Here is a 16,695-nt window from a genome sequence, read left to right on the forward strand (position 1 = left end):
CTCGGCAGCTGACACAGGGTCAGCCTGTGCTTTGGAGCAAGTCCATAGGGAAGCTGGGAGACGCTTTAGTCAGCAGGAGATTAATTAATCAAAGCCTGAGCACATCTGTTGTTAATTACACTATGCCAAGGTTAACTCTTCCCTTGCCGGACTCGGCTGTCAGCTGGCGGGCAGCAGGAACAGTGGTGAGGAGTGGAGCTATCCTTTTCCCTTTCTTGCAGGAAGTGAAGTCATGAGCTAGGGAGAAGGGCGGTGTGTCTTCTTAGGATGAAGAAAGAGGGACCCCAGAGAACAGCACAGGCCTGCCCAAGAGGTGTGTGCGCCTGTGCATGCACGCCTGTGCGCGTGTACGTGTGTGTAAGGTTTGTGTGAAGTCTCAGGGCCACCTCGGGGCCAGCCCTCACCTTCCATCTTGTTTGAAGCAGTTTCTTGTGTGACAGCTGGCCTTCTGGCTTCCAGACAGCCTCCCGTCTTGCTGTAGGAACACGGCAACGACAGACACAGGTTCCCAGATTCCTCACGCCTGTGTGGCGAACGTGTGACCTCTTAGTCCACGGAGGCCCCACACAAGGTGCCGTCAGGGGCTGGAGGGAGGGGTTTGCTTTCCAGCATTTGTGACTGTAGACTTTGTAAAGCGTCTGGAGGAGAGCGGAAACTTGAGAGCAGAGTATCTTTATTTACAGCAATGAAGTGAACAGACCTTCCCTCTACCCCCTTCCAGTCTTGTCCACACGGTTCCCCTTCCCACCCACCCACCTACCACCCCAAGCCCTGTCCTTTTGGTTCACTGTGCAGGTTAGGCCCTCACAGGAGCCCGGTAAATGAGCAGGGGAGGAGAGCAGCGGCCTGACAATGGGCCGGGCGGGTGTCTTTTCACATTTTCAGTCCTCAAAGCTGGGGTAGCAGAGGGAGGCGGGCACCTGGAGCGGAGAGGTAGAGAGGGCCTGGGCCTCCCATCCCTGCCCCCCACCCCCACCTTTCACAGTGTTCTGAGTGTTGGCAGCTAACTGGTTCTGTCCTACCAGGTTCCGGATGTGGTGTTTCCTGGTCCACCCCTCCCATCAAGGGGAACGGGCTTGTCCAAAGCGGACCTGTTCCGTGGCTGAGGTGGTCCCTCAGAGCACACCACCTTGTCACATCTGGGCTGGGATTCTGAGGGGGCCCCCGGGGCCAGGGGAGGCGTCGGGCCTTGGGTGACAGCCTGGGGCCAGCCTGCGGCCTCAGGAGGAGAAGCAGAGTCCGCAGCACTCCATGCAGATCTCCAGGCAGTCCGCCGACTCGCAGCAGGCGTCCACGATGCCGCAGTCCAGGTCGCACGGCAGGTCACAGTCGGCACACTCGCCAGAGCCACAGCAGCAGCAGCAGAGGCAGGAGTCCTCAGAGCTGCAGGAGCCGCAGGTGGCGCAGTCCAGGACGATGTTGCAGAGAGTCAGGAACTCGCAGAACAGACAGGACAATATGCAGTGGACACAGCAATCTGTGGGCAGTGGACGGGCGAGTTAAGAGACGGGGACAAGGGAGCCCCAGCCACAGCAGCACAGCGGGGCTGCTGAGGACCTGCAGTTTCACGTGGCTCCTGCAGTGTGAGTCAAGCAAATCCGAGTGGGGCCTGCAGGGAGCCTGGGCAGTCTGCATCCGCCCTCGCCCTCTCGGTATGTATTTAACGAGCTCGTGGGTGAAGAGGTGGTCCAGGCACGGTTGTAAGCGCTGTGCTGGGAGTGAGCTCACCTAGGCCTCCTGTAACAGCTCTCTGGTGTGAGCTGTTAATCAGCCTCATTCTACACAGGTGAAGAAACTGAGGCACTGAGACAGTTAGCCACTTAAAGGGATCCCCGAAGGGCTGGGGGTGTGGCTTAGTTAATAGAGTGACTGCAGGAGGCCCTGGGCTGGACCTCCATAAATCTCCCATTCCCATGGTGGCACACACCCGCAATCCCAGTGTTTGGGAGGCAGAAACAGGAAGATCAGCATTTCAAGGTCATCCTCAGCTACACAATGGGTTTGAGGCCAACCTGGGCTACATGAAACCCCGTCTCAAAAACAAAACAAACAACATACAGATAACAACAAAATATATAATCCAGAATTCTGCTCCTTCCTCACTCTCTGTCTTTGGCTACAACCTCACCAATCTGTTTTACGCCAGGGCCAGGAAGATCCTTTGCAAATAGAGGCTGAATAAATAAAAATTAAAATAAAAACAAGGAGGCTGTATCAGGGGGCTGGAGAGATGGCTCAGTGGTTAAGAGCACCGTCTGCCTTTCCAAAGGACCCAGGTTCAATTCCTAGGATCCACACGGCAGCTCACAACTGTCTGTAATTCCAGTTCCAGGGGATCGGACACCTTCACACTAGTGCACATAAAAGAGGCCGTATCAGATCCTGCTCTTCTCAGAGCTATCACTGAGCTCCGTCCCCCAAAGGAGAAAAGCTGAGGTTCCCCAGGCCCAGAGACCTCATCTCTCCTAACTATTCCTGGCGCCTGCTGCTCTTCCATACTGATCTTCTGGCTGAACCCAGGCCAAGCGCCGCCGAATCAGTCCCACTCTCTCCGCCTGGACTACACACTCCGCTCCTTCCCCAGTTCTCCAAATGTCATCTCTGCTGGGTGGCAGCAGGCTCGACGACCCATGCCCAGCAGAAATCAGAGCTCTCCCTGCCCCGGCATACCCTATGCCCCCCCCCCCCCGCCCCTCTTCTTCCTGGCTCTCCCTCCCGCTGCATTTTAGCCTCTCACACTTGCCAGGCTCTGCCTTGGTCGGTCACAGACGAGTCACAAGTGTCCAGAACAGGATGTGGCTCATTCAGTACAACGGTTTCCTACTAAGTGCCTGCACCAAGTCCTAAGTTCTATCCCGGAACTGTATACTGCCGAGTGCTGGGCAGTTAGCCCTCCTGAGGGCCAGGCCAGGGCACAGAGCACCAGCCCTTCCCACCAGAGCTGCACTCTGCAGATGAATGTTATCCAGCATCCCGTGTGGCTGCCCAGTGGTCTCTCTACACACAGCATGGATATCTCTTCAGCAGCATATCTCTTCAAAGGCAGATATGGTAAATCACTGCTCAGTCCATTCCAACCATCCCTGTGTTCCAGTAGGTCATTGGTGCCCCTCAACATCATTGGTTTAGTTGTTAAGGCCTTCCCAGAGTCCCTCCCTGCCTTGGGGTCTCAGTCTACTAGCCAAATGCCAAACACACGTGTCACTTCAATGTTCCTGTTCCCATGGGCTGGGTACCTAGCATGTAGCAGATGCCCCAGAATGCACAGTTGTTGTTATTATCATTTATTTTCTTGCAGCACTGGGAATTAAACCCAGGGCCTTGAACTTGCTAAACAAAAGATCTACCCTGTAGCCATTTCTCCACCCCCTAGGGCAAGCTAAGTAAATGACTTCCAGTCATTCAATACTTTGGCTGAATCTGCCCCAGGGGGTGAGACGATGTCAAAATGCCTTACTTAAACACACACGTGTGTGGTTCGGGACAGGGCAGGCACTGGAGAGACGACTCAGTGGTTAAGAGCATTTGTCGTTCTCGCAGAGAACCTTGGTTTGATTCCATTCAGTTTAATTCCTAGCTCCCACGTGGTAGCTCTCAACAATTTGTAACTCCAGTCCCAAGGGATCGGACGCCCTCTTCTGGCCTCTGAGGGTACAGGCACACACACAGCACACATACATATGTGCAGGCAAAACTCTCAAACACATAAAATAAATCTTAGCAACAACCACAGCAAACGCACACACTGAATCCGGCTTGCAGGCGGCCAGGCTGGGGTCCTCCAACATGAACAGGGCTGACATCAGGTGGTCCCTGATCTATGAACGGCTGCTTTGTGATACCTGGTGGGGCAAGTGGACAGCAACCCTGCGGCAGCCCACAGAGGCTCTCTGTGGTGTTGGAACAGCAGCTGTGTGTTTTCTGAGAACTTCTGGCCTCCCTTGCTATAACTCCTTCCCACTCCCCAAACACACATATAAATACACACACACACACACACACACACACACACACACACACACACACACATACACACACACCCCTGCCTGCAGCTCAGCATCGTTCTATTCCCTCCTTTCACTCTGACTAAACAGATGGTCCACTCCTAAGGTCTGCCTTTCTGTGCATACATCCCGCACACACGTGGAGGTCAGAGGACAACTTGTAGGAAGCAGCACTCCTTTTCCACCGCGTAGACCCTAGGGAGCAAACTCAGGTCATGGCGGGGTCTCGAAATGTAGCCCAAGAGGACCTTGGTCCTCCAGCCTCATCCTTCTAAGTGCCGAGGCAGCAGGCGAGAGGCACTGGGTTTAGCTGGGCTGTGTTTGGTTTGGGTTATTTGTTGTTATTTAAGTTGTGCATTTCTTGTTTGTTTGTTTGAGACAGGGTTTCTCTGTGTAGCCCTGGCTGTCCTCAAACTCACGGAGATCCTCCTGCCCCAGCCTCTCAGAGTGCTGGGATTAACAGGCATGGGCCAGTGTGCCCAGCTGAGCTGTGGATTTCTTGAGCAGCAAGCTGGGGATGGCACCTGTCTGTGGATGTGGGGTGGCAGGGGCCTTACCTTCCTGTGCCTGGAGGGGAACCTGTGAGGACCCCCTGCTGCTGCTTTTACTCTTCCTCCCAGCCTGGCTTCCCAGAGATGGATGCGTCTGCAACTTCCGGTGGACCTTGGGGCCTCCCAGAGCACCGTTCCCCGCGTGCCCAGCACTGCCCAGTTCTGAGGGGTAGCCGGGGCCGGAGCCATTTGGCAGTAATGGGGTACAGCCTAAGGGGTTCCCCTGAGGCTGGCCTGGAGAGATGAAGAGAGAAGGTAAGGAAAGTGAGTTTGAATCCTGCCTCCTTCACTCTTAGGCGCACCTCAGGGAAGCTCAGGCAGATTTGTCCTCTTTACATGGAGAAACTGAGGCCCAGAAAGCAGAAATGACTAGCCCAGAGTGACACTATGCAACAGTGGCAGACTAGGGCTCAGCTTCCAACTCCCATAGCAGTGCTCATTCCAGAAAAACCAGAACTAAAATCCATACCAGAGGTACAGAGCAGGGGGGCCTAGGACCCACTTTCTTTTCCCATATGGAATCTGTTCTCTTGTTTTAGGCTCTGGGATTTGGGCTTGAGTTGTGGGCTGGGGAGACATGGCTGGCTAGGACTGCTAAAACACGGCAGTGAAGGGGTTAACCTTCACCTTGGCCTCTGCCAACCCCCAGCTGTTCTCACCCCTGGTGCTGCTGGATGAATTATTGGGAACATCTGTTTGGAGATGCACACTTGGCCTTGGACTCACAGCAGCCCCTTCATATTCTGCCGAGTCCCATCCTGCCCTGCTGCTATGGAGTAGAGAGTGCAGAGGGCATCTGATCCAGGTGACTGGGGCAGGTTGGGGGTCAGGGAGGATGGGGAGAAGAGCTGGTGGGGGAGAGAGACCTCCTGGAAGGCCAGTTACCCTCCCAGCCCAAGCAACCAATTTTAGGGGCCTGGGGATTCCCCTGAACCCCGAATCCTCTGCTGCTTATGTTATGTTGGTAGGGGATAAGAAGGGGCACAGGAGGTCTGGGACAAATGTCTCCAGCAAACGTGGGGTACTTCCAGCCCTTAGCTGGGCCCTGGAGCCCTGACTTCTCCAGGCTGGCTTGTGGATTTAAATTTCACAGGCGGGAGATGTCAAGGGCCTCGGGTGCTCAGGAGAGAGGAAGGGGTCTGGGCACCCACTGTGTGCTGGCCAGTCGCTGTCCCCAGCTGCTAACTGTCTCCTCTCAGAACCCTCTTTATAAGACCCTTTTTCCCACTGAGTGTTTTGTAGCCAAAGCTGGACTTGAGCCCGTTCAAGTCCATGATCTTTCCTGCTTCCATTTCCTAAGTGCTGGGATTACTGGTGTAGACCACCACGCCTGGGTCACTACGTTTTGAAACATAATTCCAGAGAGGGAGAGTAAGTTTCCCAAGGTCACATAGCTGGTAACTCTCAGAAGTGGAACTAATTTGAGATTTTGAGCTGGATTCAGGACAAAGAGGAGGCAAGGTGTGGTGCAAAGGCTGGGAACCAACAGGCTGGGGAATACGCTGTTACAACCACTTCTTACAAGTGGTAGCTAGTTAACACGTTTTGAGCAGGTATTAGGGTCAGGGTAGTGTACTAAGACACTGACAGGCACTGATGTCTTTAAACATCACAGGCAATCTAATATCGGCCCATTTCTCAGATGAAAACCCTTCAGGACCAGCTGGTAGAATTCACAAAAGATTCCACAGCTAGGAAGTGGAGGGAGGAGGCCTGGAGCCTGGGAGGACAACAGAGGGGTCATGCTGGGAGTTGGGGCAGGCAAGGCTGGGGCCTGCACCTGGTAAACAGGAGCAAAGCTTTGGGAGAGGCCGGGCCTGAATCATCCTGGCTCCACAGAGATGCCCGGGCTGAGCCTCCCTTTGGCCGGCTTCACTGTCCCTTGCCCTGCTGCCTAAACATGGGTGCAGTGGCCAGAGGGAGGGAGTGTGTGGTGAGCCGAGAGCCCTGGGAGGTGCCGCAGACACAAAGCTCTCCTGTGGCCTTGGCCGTGGGGTAGCCAAGGGGTGGGGGTGGTGTTGAGTCACAGTGCAAACACTCAAGGCCATAGACACAGGGGTGTCTGTCCCACTCCCACCTGGGGACCCCTCCCTGTGGCCACGGCCATGACCTCCTTCTCTCAATTGTGTGTGTGTATGTGTGCACGCAAGACACTGCCCTCTTAGGAATTAAGAGCCCTACATCCAGGCTGTCCAGCTTGGCCCCAGATGCCCTGGCTAGTGTAGAAGGCACAATGTTTATGCCAATAGGCCAGGTGGGCACAGCAGAGTGGGGCCAGAAGACTTGAGTGCCAGGCTTGTGTCCTGGTCTGGTCTAGGACTGTGTCTCAGTTTCTTCTTCTGTAGAAGGGCTTGACAAGAGCTATGGTGATGCCTCTCTAGGAAAGCACTCAAGTTCATTCAAAGACAGAATATTCGCTTTGAGATACTATCCTGGAAGGCAGCATTTGCTTACTACAAAACGATCCTGGCAACCCCTTGCCTGGCCCCTTGGGCTCTGTGGGGACCTCCATCCAGGCCTGGTAAAGAAGATGAATTTCAGCAGGGCACAGTGGCACATGCCTGCAATCCCAGCACTCTGGGAGGCAGAGGAAGGAGTATCTCTGTCAGTTCAAGGCCAGCCTGGTTTACAAATTGAGTCCAGGACAGCCAAGCCAAGGCTACACAGAAAAACACAAAACAAACAAACAAACAAACAAACAAACAAAAATGAGATGAATTTTGCTTCTTTCTCTCTAGAGCAACTGGGGGCTTCCCTCTTTCCTTTGCGCCCTGGTCCTGCCTTGAAGGGTACCCTGGCGTTGTGTTCCAGCTTCTGGCTCTGTCCAGAAAACCAATTCTCTCTCTTTGAGGCAAAGGGTACCTCTTCTGCACCTCAAGCCGTACTGCCGGGAGCCCGGGCTCTTACAGGGTAGGGGGATAGAAAGCTGCTGACTTCACATGGCCAGGACAACCTCCCCGACCTCCCCCACCCCACTCCCCGCCTACACTAGTGCTCAGAGCGGAGACAGCGTGTGGACTTCTGACAGTGTGTCTGGGTGGGATTTCCTAGGGTAACCCAATATGTTACCACCCCAAAACCCAGGTCCCTTGGACTCACATGTCACAGCTTCCGTGGGGACATTGAGGTCAGTGCTGTTCAGAGCCTGGGGAGCCCCAAGACAGCTGTCTTGAGGCATGGAGGGTGCCACCTCCTCCAGCGAGCCCTCTTCTGGCGAAGCCTCTGCAGGATGAGTGGCTCCTGCTGCTGCCTCCAGCCCAGGGAGGAGGGACATGGTCTGGGCTAGGAAAAAAGCAGATGATCAGGGGTCGTTTTCCTGGTGTCCTCCCATGGGCTCCGACCCAGGTCTGACCTACACACGTGAACCCTCACTTCTGCCCCCTCATCGTGGCCCGGCATCACCCCATCTGGCTGTGGTGTTTGACTTCCAAATTGAAAAGTTCCAGAATCCTAACGCCTATGCGTGCAAGGGCACGTGGACATGTGAATGTGGGCATGCATGGCTGAGCACACCCGCGTGGCATCAGGAGGTGAGGCCTACGGTAGAAAGAGGGGAGAGGAGGGGTGCGCAGCGTCGGAGAAAACGGGTGAGCTGCGCAACAGTGGAGCCGAAGAGACAGTCATGGAGTCTGACAGGCAGGAAGAGAGAATTCGGGAGACTGGGTGGGGAAGGCAGAGCTGCCGAGATTTGGCGTCAGGCTGTCTGGGACTAGCAAGAAAGTCAGCCATAAAGAAGAAAGACAAAGCCTAGAGAGGGCCTGGGTAGACCTGAGCAGGGAGCCGCGGTGGGACCGGAAGAAGGCAGATGGGGAGAAACTGGGTCAGAGAGGGGATGCTGGCCTGGGAGAGGAGTGAGAGAGCAACCTGGGGTGAGGCAGGAAGACGGGCCGGGAGACGGCCAGGCTGGGGAAGAGGTGAACCGCAGGCCCATGTAATTAGTGTGGCTCTGGGCAAGGTGGGCGGAATGAGGGAATGAGCCACCTTCAAACCGCAGCAGCAGGACCAGGGGGCCCCTAGGCTCCCAGGAGAAGACAGACAATGGGAGGTGTCTGAGGGGCCACAGCCTTAGCCTGTGGGCTTGGGGAGGTCCGGAGGCATAGCCAGGGCTCACAGGGCCCAAGCTATGACAATTTTGGGGTGCAGTTGCCTCTTTACACCCAAGGCTGTGCTGTGCATTGGGATGGCAGTGGTCTCAGGGCATGGCCTCTCTACCTGTGTCTCCCCTCATTATATATATATATATATATATATATATATATATATATATATATAAGAGAAAGAGAGAGAGAGACAGAGAGAAGAAACAGAAGCAAGAGACTCTGAGAGAGGCAGGCACCAAAGGGGAAGCAGGCTACATAGATGGGGGTGAGGGGTGGGGGATGGGGAGGTGGAAGGAAACAAAGGTAAGAGATCAGCAGCCAATCTACGCTGCACACAGCACAAAGGTGAGCGTTCTCTCCAGCCCCGTTGTCTGCGAGGGTCCATTGAAAGTCCTCCCCCCACCAAACCTGGATGGACTAAGGACGTAGAAGTCAAACAGCTAGCTCTTGGCAAATATCGTGGCTGAAATAAGGGACAACAGACAAGTGGAGCCACAGCCAAGGACATGCTGTCTGCTAGAGGGAGGACCTGTCAGCCCTGACATGACTGGAAAGTGGACACTGCGTTGACATGAAAGAACACAGCTAGGCACTTGGGTCTGAATTTCTAGTTCCAGACACTGACCCCTGGCTCCTAGAAACATCTCTCTACAGTTGCAGGCCCTGGGCTCCTGACTCTCCCACATGTTGTCATGAAAAAGACCTAAGGAAGAGTAAATTTCAGGATTTTCAAAAAGCTTTTGAAAATGTTCGTTTTAAATCTGTGTTCTGGGAGGGTGTGTGTGTGTGTGTGTGAGTGTGTGTGTGCATATGAGTAGCCATACCCACAGAGACCAGAAGAGGGTGCCAGATCCCCTGCAGCTGGACTTCCCAGCAGGTGATAGATACACTGATGTGGGTGCTCTTGCCCCCTCAGCAAGAGCATCAAGCTTTCCTAATGGCTGAGCCATCTTCTCCCCCGCACCCTCCCACACCTTTTTCAGAAAAGGTCTCACTATGCAGCCCAGGCTGGTCTTGAACTTAATGAGCAATCTTTCCTCAGGCTCCTGAGCTCTAGGATCACAAGTGTGAACCACCACACCTGCTTGGTTACAGAATTTGAGTTACCTTGTGTGGAAACACAAATATCTAGCTCTTGGGGCAAAATGCACAGCAGAGGAGCCATTTGCCAACACTCGCCCATTTACCTATCTAGCCTTCCCGTCTCCCTCCTTCCCTCCAGCACATATTAGTATCTAAAAGGTGCCTAACCAAATCAAGCACTGGGCGTACCAGCATGAGGAAAACGAGGCCACCACCAAAGGCGCTGCCTGTCACGGTGCAAGTGCCTATCATATACACCAAGGGGCCAGAGCTGAAGCAAGCTGGCCAGGCGTGGTGGCCCACACCTGTAATCTAGGGAGGCTCGGGCAGAAAGATTGCCCATGAATTTCAGGTCAGCCTGGGCTACAGAATGAGACTTCATAAAAGCAAAATAGCAAGCAAGTGACTGTACGCTGCCGGGTGTGAGGGCGCAGGTCACCCAGGATGCTCTGAGAGCTGGGATCTAGTCTGAGCTGTGTGGCAAGATCCCCTCCAAAAACAGTAACAACAAAAAAAAAGTCAGAGCAGGGGTGTGTGCGAGGATTGATGAGGAAAGGGCACTTGTTATAATGCTAACTTTTAGGGATCCCGATAGGGTGTGGTATTAAAAACCTATAATCCCAGCCCTTGAGAGGTAGAGACAAATGGATCAACGGTTAAATGCCAGCCTTGTCTACGTAGCAAGATCAAGGCCAGCCTGGGCCTCATGAAACCAAGTCTTTAGAAAAATATTTTAACAGTCCCCTCCGTGTGTATGTGTATATGTGTGTGTGTGTGTGTGTGTGTGTGTGTGTGTATGCGAGTGTGTGTTCCCTGGAGAAAGCAATATCCTGAGTCTTAAACAGTTGTTGGTGTGGGCTGAGGGAAAGGGCAACAGTAACGAAGAACCCAGAGCCACCAGCTAGGGGGCCTGAGGGAGCAGGCAAAAGAGACCTGCTGAGAGGTCTCTTTCAGTCACACTTGGTGATGTTGAGTCTGGGAGCTTGGACAGCAGCTGGTCATCAAGGCCTTTGGCTTCCCAGACTTTCTCCTGAGGTCACCAGAGTGCACAGTCCTGTCGAGACAGAGTCAAGATTCCTGCTCTTTTGGCCCCCAGGGCTTGAGAAGGGAGACAAGAAAGAAATTTAAGGAGATGGAAGCCCCCATCTCTGTCCTATTCACTCAAGCATCTCTCCTACAGGGCTGGTGACCCTGTACCTGGAAGGAACAAAAAAAGTCCTGGAGAGAGCAGACCTGAGGAAGTTTGCCATTCTGGGACCAAGTCTACCAGCGGTTCAGCCTGGACACAGAGGCACAGACCTCCTGAAGCTAGGAAGGTCCCAGTGGGGATGGGGGTGCAGAAGAGGGAAACCAAGCATGTGCTCAGAGACAGGCCAGCAGAGCTGGAAGGAAAATGCAGAGTCAGCAAGAGCTGTCAGCTCCAGGGATCTGGACCCCAAGACATGGGCTGGCAACAGCACTTCTGGGAGAGGTGGGACAGAAGAGCCAGGCACAGCTGGGCAGAGGACTTGCAGGTCAAGAGGCTAAAGAGCGTGGTTTTCCTTCTGTGACCAAAAGATTCCACTGTCCACTGTGGAGAAGAGAAGAGAGCATATCTAAGGAGACTCTCCCGAAGTGTGCGTGTAGAAAAGGGTGGAGTCAAGAAAGGCCGAGAGGGAGCGCTGTGGGCCTGCATACAGGACCCCACTGAAGGCCTGGGGGGAAAGGGGCTGATGTCCACAGCTGGAGTCCTAGCAGGTGCCATTTGGCCCCCCAGTCTATCTTACCCAGCTGACCAGGGTGACATCATTATTAATTTACACAGTGACCTCTAACATGCTAGGGTCCTGCACCCTGGTGAAATCCAGACAGGATTCACTTCAACACACGCTCATCCCTAACAGGCGGTAAGGTTCTGGTCTGCATGTCAGAGCCTGGAAAGGAGTGGAAGGTATGTTTTTAAATCTACACACCCCACAGGAAAGTTGGGGAGACTTGCAGCAGCAGCAGGGACCTCGTGGGGGCCCTTCTGTCTGTTGTCCATCAGCTTGGGGTTGAGGGGGGTTCTTGCCCAGGAAGGAAGAGGGGAACCTCTTCCGGGTGGGATGGGTTCACCTCAAGCCTGGCCAGTTCCCATGTTCTGGGGCTCCAAGTCCAGTCCCCATCTTTGCCTTTGCGGCCAGTGAACCTGGGCTCCCTGACCTTTAGGCTATGATGGTCTCTGGAGAGAGAAGACCAGGCCTTCAGGCCAGAGAGTGGTGTCTGAAACCCTAGATTTCACTCTCTGCAAGCCAGAGACTCAAGACCTCACACATCCTCACTCAATGTACAAAGGTCTTGTGTTCCAGGCAGACTAGCTTGTCCACGCCCTTGGGCCATCACAACAGCTTCTGGCCAAACTACCTATGCTTATAGAGTTCCTCATGACCACACTGCCGACATCCTTCCTGGTCCAGCCACAACGTCTTTTCTTTCTCCAGAAAGCCTCCCCTGACACCCGTGACACCAGTCCTCCCTCTGAACAGCCATGTTACTGACAACTCGGCAGTGAAGGGCTGGCTTCTCCTACAGACTGGACCCTGGTCCATCTCCTTCTCTTTTGGCGGTCAGTATTTACTTCTGCACGTCTGTGGCTGAGTGTTGGTGTTCAGAATGCCCCAGGTTAGGGGAAGAAGAAAGAAGGGGTACAGCAAGGATTAGGGATGGTATCTGGCTTTGAACCCCAAGGAGGCCAGGGAAGGTGGATTTTTTTTTTTTTTAACAAGTGCAAATCCACCAAGCGGAGGGCTGGAAAGGATCTGAGCTGCTGCTTAGGCTCCGTCCAGTTGTTTTATTTTAGGTCCAAAGGCTCCAATTCCCAGGAAATTGAATTTAGAACCATGGATGGCAATGTGACACCGCAGTGCTGGGCAGAAATCTTGTGGGTTAGGGAGCCAGGCTCTTGGGGCTCTCAGGAATGGGTGGGGTAGAGGCCAGTGTGTGTGTGTGTGTGTGTGTGTGTGTGTGTGTGTGTTGGGGGGGGGTCAGAGTGTGAGTACTTGGCCACCTGCCCTAACCAGAGTTGCCCTGAGTCCTGTGCCCTGTCTGTGTCTCAGACGACTGAAAGAGGAGGCCATGTCATTCCCCGGCCATCCAGCCAGCAGCTTCCACTCCGGGAGACAGTGCACTGCCTCCCTGATCTGTGGGCACGGGGGGTTCTGGTCTCAGAGTCAGGACTCTGTGGGGTTTTGGCTGAGTCTCCTGCGGTTTGGGCTCTTCCTGGGTAGCGGACAGGACAGAACAGCACAAGTGTTATAAAAGCTGCATTGTCTGGCCCAGTTCGGGCGGGGGAGGGGGCTTGCTGGAACACTGGGGGGGGGGGGCCTCAAATTACAGCCCAGGGCTAAGCCTTTCCAGCAGAACCCCTAGCACCCCCCAAACTCTGCAGCCTGTCCCGAGCAAGCTTTGCTTCCCTCCCCTGCCACTGGGTGGAGAGCAGGTCAGACAAGGGAGGGGATCTTGGAAGGAGATATCAGAGGAGAGAGCAGAGAAAATGAATAGGGGAAGGAAGAAAGCATGGAAAAGTGGGGGTGGGAGAGAGGCCAAGAGAGACAGAGAAAGTTCCCAGACACAAAGGCCTCCCAAGCCCCTGCCTCCCAGCACTCCCAACCACGGAGCGCTCAAAGCCAGTGCTCCCCACTGACCTTCCAAGCTGAAGGAGCCTGGTCCTTGGAGGAGCAGTGCCCCAGAATTCCAAGCCCTTATCAAGGGCTCTGCTTTGATAAGACAGAGACTTAATAGGTTGGGGAAGGTCTCCATGGGCCAGACATCGTTCAGTGTTTGGAACCCTCCACCAGGCCAGGTAGACAGGCAGCTAAGACCATCCCCCAAGCAGACAGACAAGCTTGGGTGGCCTGGGTAGGGGACAGGGGCGGGAGGAGAGGGTGAAGACTGAGGCCAGAGAAGGGGAATAGACTTGTCCAAAGACCATGAGGGGAGTTTGAGGTCCAGGATTGGCTAGGATCTTCATTACTGCTCCGGTCTGGGGAAAGGAGAGGTTAGTTTGGGGTGGGGGGGAAGGCGGGGCCTCTGACTGAGCCAAAATAGGGGTTTAAGTCAGGAAATCTGGGCCTACACTCCTGCACCCTGCCCACCCTGACTGAACGAATCTGTGCGTCCATTATGTGCCTCAGAGAAAAAAACGCTAGACTGTGAGGGATTGGAAAGCTAGATTGGCAGGTCCTCACCCCACCCCCATGCCCGGGAGCCACACACCCTTCCTTAGTCTGTAGGCCCCTGGGGGAATCAGGGTAGTTTGGCCGCTGATGTGGGGGAAGGGGCATTTGCGTTGTAGTGTGCTGTGTGTGTGTGTGTGTGTGCGCGCGCGTGCACGCGTGTGTCTGTGTGTGCCTGTCTCTGTGTGTGTGTGTGTGTGTGTGTGTGTGTGTGTGTGTGTGTGTGTGCCACGCAGGGCAGAGACTGGAGGGGAGGGAACCGCAGCTCTCAACAAGGAGGGAAGGGGCCGGGTTCGTGGCCACTAGTTGCTGAGACAAAAGTTTTCAAAATGCGCTGGAGCAACACTCCGCTTAGTTTGGGGGAAGGGAAGAAGAGAAACTCAGACACCGCCCCCCCCTCCTGCCACACACCCCGCCTAAGGCCCTCATAAATATTTACACACTGGGCAGAAATGGTTGGGACACAAATCCCAATATTATGGGCAGACACCACGGAGTGAGAGAGTGAGTGAGAGAGAGAGAGAGTGTGTGTGGCTGGGGCTTGGGGGGAGTTGGAGCCAACTCCTCACAGCCATGGCCGCCTGCTCCCTCCCAGCTCTGCCTCCTCACCCTAGCCCTCTACTCCCTTTTCTGTCCTTGTACCCTGTCCCCAATATTCAGACTTCTCACCTCACCCTTACTCAAGCTCCTAGGGGCCATCCGCCTGCACCTCTGCAAGAGAACTAACAACCCAAATCCCCCCAAACTCCTCTCAGTATCTCACACCACCCGGCTCCACCTTCGATTTCCATCCCCGCTCCTACCTGGGTCCTGGGCAACGCTGGGGACTCCATGGGGCGCGTCGCAGCGAGAAGGGCACTGACCGCTCACCTGGGACATCAGTCCGGGACCTGGGGGAAACAGCGCTCAGCGGGCGGGACGGGCCTCCCCCGGGTGTGCGTGGGGAACCGGGGGACTAGCTAGGGGTGCCCTAGCGCATATCCGTGCAAGCTGCCCGCTGCTGGCCCAGGCGGTTCACCGCGTGGACCCCGCCATGCGCCACCTGGGTGTCGCCTGCGCCCCCCTCCCCGCTCACTCGCTCCTGGCTCCCATTCCAGCGCCAACTCGCACCCACCGATCGCCCCTTCCTTCTTCCTTCTCTCGCTCCAGCCCCCTCGCTCCTCCCCTCTTCCCTGGCCCACCCTGTCCCCGCCCCCTCCTCGCTGTCTCAGCCAGCCACCCCCCCAAGCGTCCCCTCCCCCGTGCGGGACTCGCGGCTGCCAGGGCAGGACACGTCTGTCCGCGGGGCGTCCGAGGCCCGAGCCCCCACAGGAAGCCAGCTCGTCTGGTTTCCTCCCCTCGCTCAGAGCCAGGGGCTCCGGTCTCCCCAGATCTCCGCCTCCCCAGGCCGGGAGGACCTCGCGGGTTGCACAAGGGGCTGCGTGTTTTCCTTCGCTCTTAAACTTGGTGAAAGTTTCCACAAGTCACCATGAGCCCGGGAAAATGGTCTGCAGAGTAGCAGCCCTCACTCAGATCGCGTTGTCCCAGCGATCAGCGCAATCTAGTTCTTCTGCAGCCCCTCGTTCATGCCCTCCGCTCCCACTTCGGAGTTAGGTGCCTGGAGTGTGGGGCGCAGCCCTTCGGAGACTGGCCACTCCGGGAAACCCGGCTAGTGTCTCCCCAGCCTCCCCTGCCCCTTAGGCGCCAAAAGCATCCCCATGCCCCCCCCCCCCCCCCCCCGTGCTGGCCAGTTGAACGTGGGGATTCGTTTCAGGAAAAGGACTGTTCAGTGTGTCTTTGAGCTCCAGGATGGCACCCCAACTTTCTAACACGAGGGTGCGTGTGGAAGGTTAGGCGAGGGCTGTCCGTTGGCCGGACAGGAATTGTAAGCTCTGGCTGTGCAGACGAGCTGTCATCAAGCAGTGGGCGGGGTGTGTGTGGGGGGGGGGGGGGGGCAGATTGGGGTAGGGGGTGGGGCCGGGGGACCCTCAGAGTGGCCCCGGGACCCGATTCAGAGCTCGTAGGCAGCCGGGTGGGGCTAGGCAGGCCCGTGGAGGTGGTCCCCAGGTAGGAAGCCCCTCCGGGCCCCACACTGAATCTGAGCTGCCTCCAGGGCTAATCAGGGAGGCGCCAGGCCACCTCCTCCCAGCCAGAGGAAAGGGGGACACCAAGGATGGACTTTCCCCACGGCCGGCTCCCACTCCTCGAAGTCGCTACTTACAGCTCTCGTTGGTCTTCTGGGCGCCGTCGGGGCCAGGACTCGCATGGCCCCCACGGCGCCCACAGCGCTCTCTCCACCCTCGGCCACGTCCGGGCGATGCTCTGGGGGGGGAAGACTGGGCGGGAGGGGGTCCCGCCCTGGACGTCTGCTGCTCGCTGCGGGGGACTCGGCGCCCCAGAGCCCTCGGAGATCAGGCTGCTGTGTGTGGGCGGCGGAGAGCTTGGGCGCACTCCTCCTTCCTGGTAGGCTGAGTCACAGCGACGCGCCCCGCGGGAGGGCTGGGCTGCTGCTGCTGCATTCTTCCCGGCTTACCTGAGCCAGGGGGCTGGGCCTCCCTCGCCCTCAGACGCAGCTCCTCCATCTCGCTGGCTTCAGCGCCCCACCTTGAAGTTTTTCCTGTTTTCAGATCAGGGCCCCTGCAACCAAGGCAATCCCTGACCCTCATGGTTTCCAAGTCCGTGGGATGTCAAAGCCCCTCCGGTCAGGGCCCAAGTTTGCTTCTGCGTAGCTGCAGACCGCCTTCAGCCTTACCCGCGCCCGTGGTACCGGTGTGATCCCTTTGAG

General features: G+C 56.0%; 1 protein-coding gene across 2 annotated transcripts; it reads right to left on the reverse strand.

Annotated features, from left to right (window-relative positions):
- Positions 1 to 728: 728 nt before the first annotated feature.
- Positions 729 to 16,251, reverse strand: Mdfi (MyoD family inhibitor). 2 transcript variants are annotated; one of them, XM_055615090.1, is made up of 5 exons: positions 16,132 to 16,251; positions 14,735 to 14,821; positions 7,655 to 7,837; positions 4,562 to 4,789; positions 729 to 1,477 (listed from the first exon to the last, which is right to left on the reverse strand). In XM_055615090.1, exons 2-5 carry the CDS (start codon positions 14,808 to 14,810, stop codon positions 1,221 to 1,223), a joined length of 744 nt encoding a protein of 247 aa, XP_055471065.1. In that variant the 5' UTR covers positions 14,811 to 14,821; positions 16,132 to 16,251; the 3' UTR covers positions 729 to 1,220. The 2 variants fall into 2 exon arrangements, with proteins under 2 accessions (XP_055471065.1, XP_055471073.1); XM_055615098.1 differs by lacking the exon at positions 16,132 to 16,251 and adding an exon at positions 15,046 to 15,055.
- Between the last annotated feature and the right edge of the window lie 444 nt (positions 16,252 to 16,695).

Source organism: Psammomys obesus, unplaced genomic scaffold (assembly GCF_907164565.1).
Source record: "Psammomys obesus unplaced genomic scaffold, mPsaObe1.curated_primary_1811, whole genome shotgun sequence".
Classification (NCBI taxonomy): Eukaryota; Metazoa; Chordata; class Mammalia; order Rodentia; family Muridae; genus Psammomys; species Psammomys obesus.